General features: G+C 32.7%; 1 protein-coding gene across 1 annotated transcript in view; it reads right to left on the reverse strand.

The window, feature by feature from the left end:
- Positions 1-1,101, reverse strand: part of LOC111089686 (fibropellin-1-like) — a gene marked incomplete at its 5' end in the record, with an annotated part of 20,187 nt that extends 19,086 nt beyond the window's left edge. Inside the window, one exon of the mRNA XM_022402619.1 lies at positions 888-1,101. Within this exon, the coding sequence (XP_022258327.1) occupies positions 888-1,101 (214 nt within the window). The remainder of the gene's footprint in view (positions 1-887) is intronic.
- Between the last annotated feature and the right edge of the window lie 1,591 nt (positions 1,102-2,692).

Consider the following 2,692-nt stretch of genomic DNA (forward strand, 5'->3'; position numbering starts at 1 on the left):
TGGTCTCACTGAGCTTTTATTGTTCTAGGATTACATGTATGTCAAGACCTACATTCTGGTCTCACTGAGCTTTTATTGTTCTAGGATTACATGTATGTCAAGACCTATGTTCTGGTCTTACTGAGCTTTTATTGTTCTAGGATTACATGTATGTCAAGACCTATGTTCTGGTCTCACTGAGCTTTTATTGTTCTAGGATTACATGTATGTCAAGACCTATATATTGATAAACCACATATAAATTTGTGTTTAAATTGTCCAATATACGTGATCACTACCTAACTGATTCAGCAAATGTACAGGTTCTTATGTGTCTGATGTGATGATACACCGTTGTTGTTTTTTTACCAATAAATAAAGACTTAGATTTAAGTTATTGTTTGTAAGTATAATAAGAATCAGTGTATCAGAAATACAAACTGAGAAGAACCAGCGTATCAGATTATACGTGCATGCTAACCAGTATATCAAAGTCATATGTTTATAAGAATTAATGGATCAAAAATAAACGATCACAAGAACCAGTTTATCAGAAATACAGAGTTGTAAGAACCATAGTATTAGAACTGCAGACTTCTAATAATAACCGTATCAAACCTACAGAGTTGTAAGAACCAGTTTATCAGAAATACAGAGTTGTAAGAACCATAGTATTAGAACTGCAGACTTCTAATAATAACCGTATCAAACCTACAAAGTTATAAGAACTTCACATTTCAAGGTTATCTCAACATCAAACAATATAACTTCTAAAGTCTAACAATTCAAGATCAACTTGACATCAAACAGTATAACGTCTAGAATCTAAAAATTCAATATTAACTTAACACCAAACAGTCTAATCTTTAGAGTTCAATATTTTTTTCAGAGTCAAACCCTGACTTTACCTTACCATCAAATGTTGTAAGTCCCGGATCTAGCAGCTCAGGTTTAATAACATACTCCTCCAAAATTTTCTTTGTTTGCCATTCCGAAATTATCTGAGTGGTCATGTACGTTTCCAAACAGCTTGACGTTGCCGTAGCTGTTGTGTTATACAGAATTAATTCGAGACCGTTGTTTTCATCAAAGCACCGCTCCTCGTGCTCTGGTAGTTTGAGACTGAAATCGAATTATATAATTAACACAAACTGTTCTATAAACAGGGAGAAATGAGATAATTAACATTGTTGGATGTAAATACAATAATAAGTTTGTTCTTATAAAGCCTAATTATTAAAGGCTTAATAAATATGCTTATATCAGCCTCAGAACTTTGTAAAAATCAATATTTACTGTAAGTCAAATTATGGATATGCACCTCTAACAAAATTACTGGTTGGGATAATAGGTTCGAAGTGTTTGTGACGTGATAGTAGTGACATTCTATCGTATGGTTAATATGGTAGCGCTAACTAACGCTGTCTTATTATGTGGTTAAGACGACCTCATTCACTTCTGACAGACTTAGAACATTCTCTCGTTGTGTTTGTTGAAGTAACAGTATTTACTTCTCACCGTTAAGAATTGTGTTTTATTATATTATTAACACGCCAGTATTACAGTTAGAACTATGTGTTATTGTGTGGTTAACATGACAGTATTTAATTATAACACCGTTAAGAATTGTCTTTTATTATATATTAACACGCCAGTATTACAGTTAGAACTATGTGTTATTGTGTGGTTAACATGACAGTATTTAATTCTAACACTGTTAGAGCTATGTGTTATTGTATGGTTAACATGACAGGATCTAATTCTAACACTGTTAGAACTATGTGTTATTGTGTGGTTAGCATGACAGGATATAATTCTAACACTGTTAGAGCTATGTGTTATTGTATTGTTAACATGACAGTATTTAATTCTAACACTGTTAGAGCTATGCGTTATTGTATGGTTAACATGACAGGATTTAATTCTAACACTGTTAGAGCTATGTGTTATTGTGTGTTTAACATGACAGTATTTAATTCTAACAGTGTTAGAGCTATGTCTTATTGTGTGGTTAACATGACAGTATTTAATTCTAACACTGTTAGAGCTATGTGTTATTGTGTGGTTAACATGACAGTATTTAATTCTAACACTGTTAGAGCTATGTGTTATTGTGTGGTTAACATGACAGTATTTAATTCTAACAGTGTTAGAGCTATGTCTTATTGTGTGGTTAACATGACAGGATTTAAGTCTAACACTGTTAGAGCTATGTATTATTGTATGGTTAACATGACAGGATTTAATTATAACACCGTTAAGAATTGTCTTTTATTATGTATTAACACGCCAGTATTACAGTTAGAACTATGTGTTATTGTATGGTTAACATGACAGGATATAATTCTAACACTGTTAGAGCTATGTGTTATTGTGTGGTTAACATGACAGGATCTAATTCTAACACTGTTAGAGCTATGTGTTATTGTGTGGTTAACATGACAGGATCTAATTCTAACACTGTTAGAGCTATGTGTTATTGTGTATACAACTACAGAGCTTCATAGAACGCAGGTCATAAATACCAAGTAAGTCGTGACACGCTAGTGCAGAGTTTATACAAAATATATTGCGACATGCTGCTACAGAGTTCTATAGAACGCAGGTCTTGAATAGAAAATATGTTGCTACAGAGTTCTATAGAACGCAGGTCTTGAATAGAAAATATGTTGCTACATGCTGCTACAGAACGCAGGTCTTGAATAGAAAATAT

Source organism: Limulus polyphemus, unplaced genomic scaffold (genome assembly GCF_000517525.1).
Source record: "Limulus polyphemus unplaced genomic scaffold, Limulus_polyphemus-2.1.2 Scaffold7031, whole genome shotgun sequence".
Taxonomy (NCBI): Eukaryota; Metazoa; Arthropoda; class Merostomata; order Xiphosura; family Limulidae; genus Limulus; species Limulus polyphemus.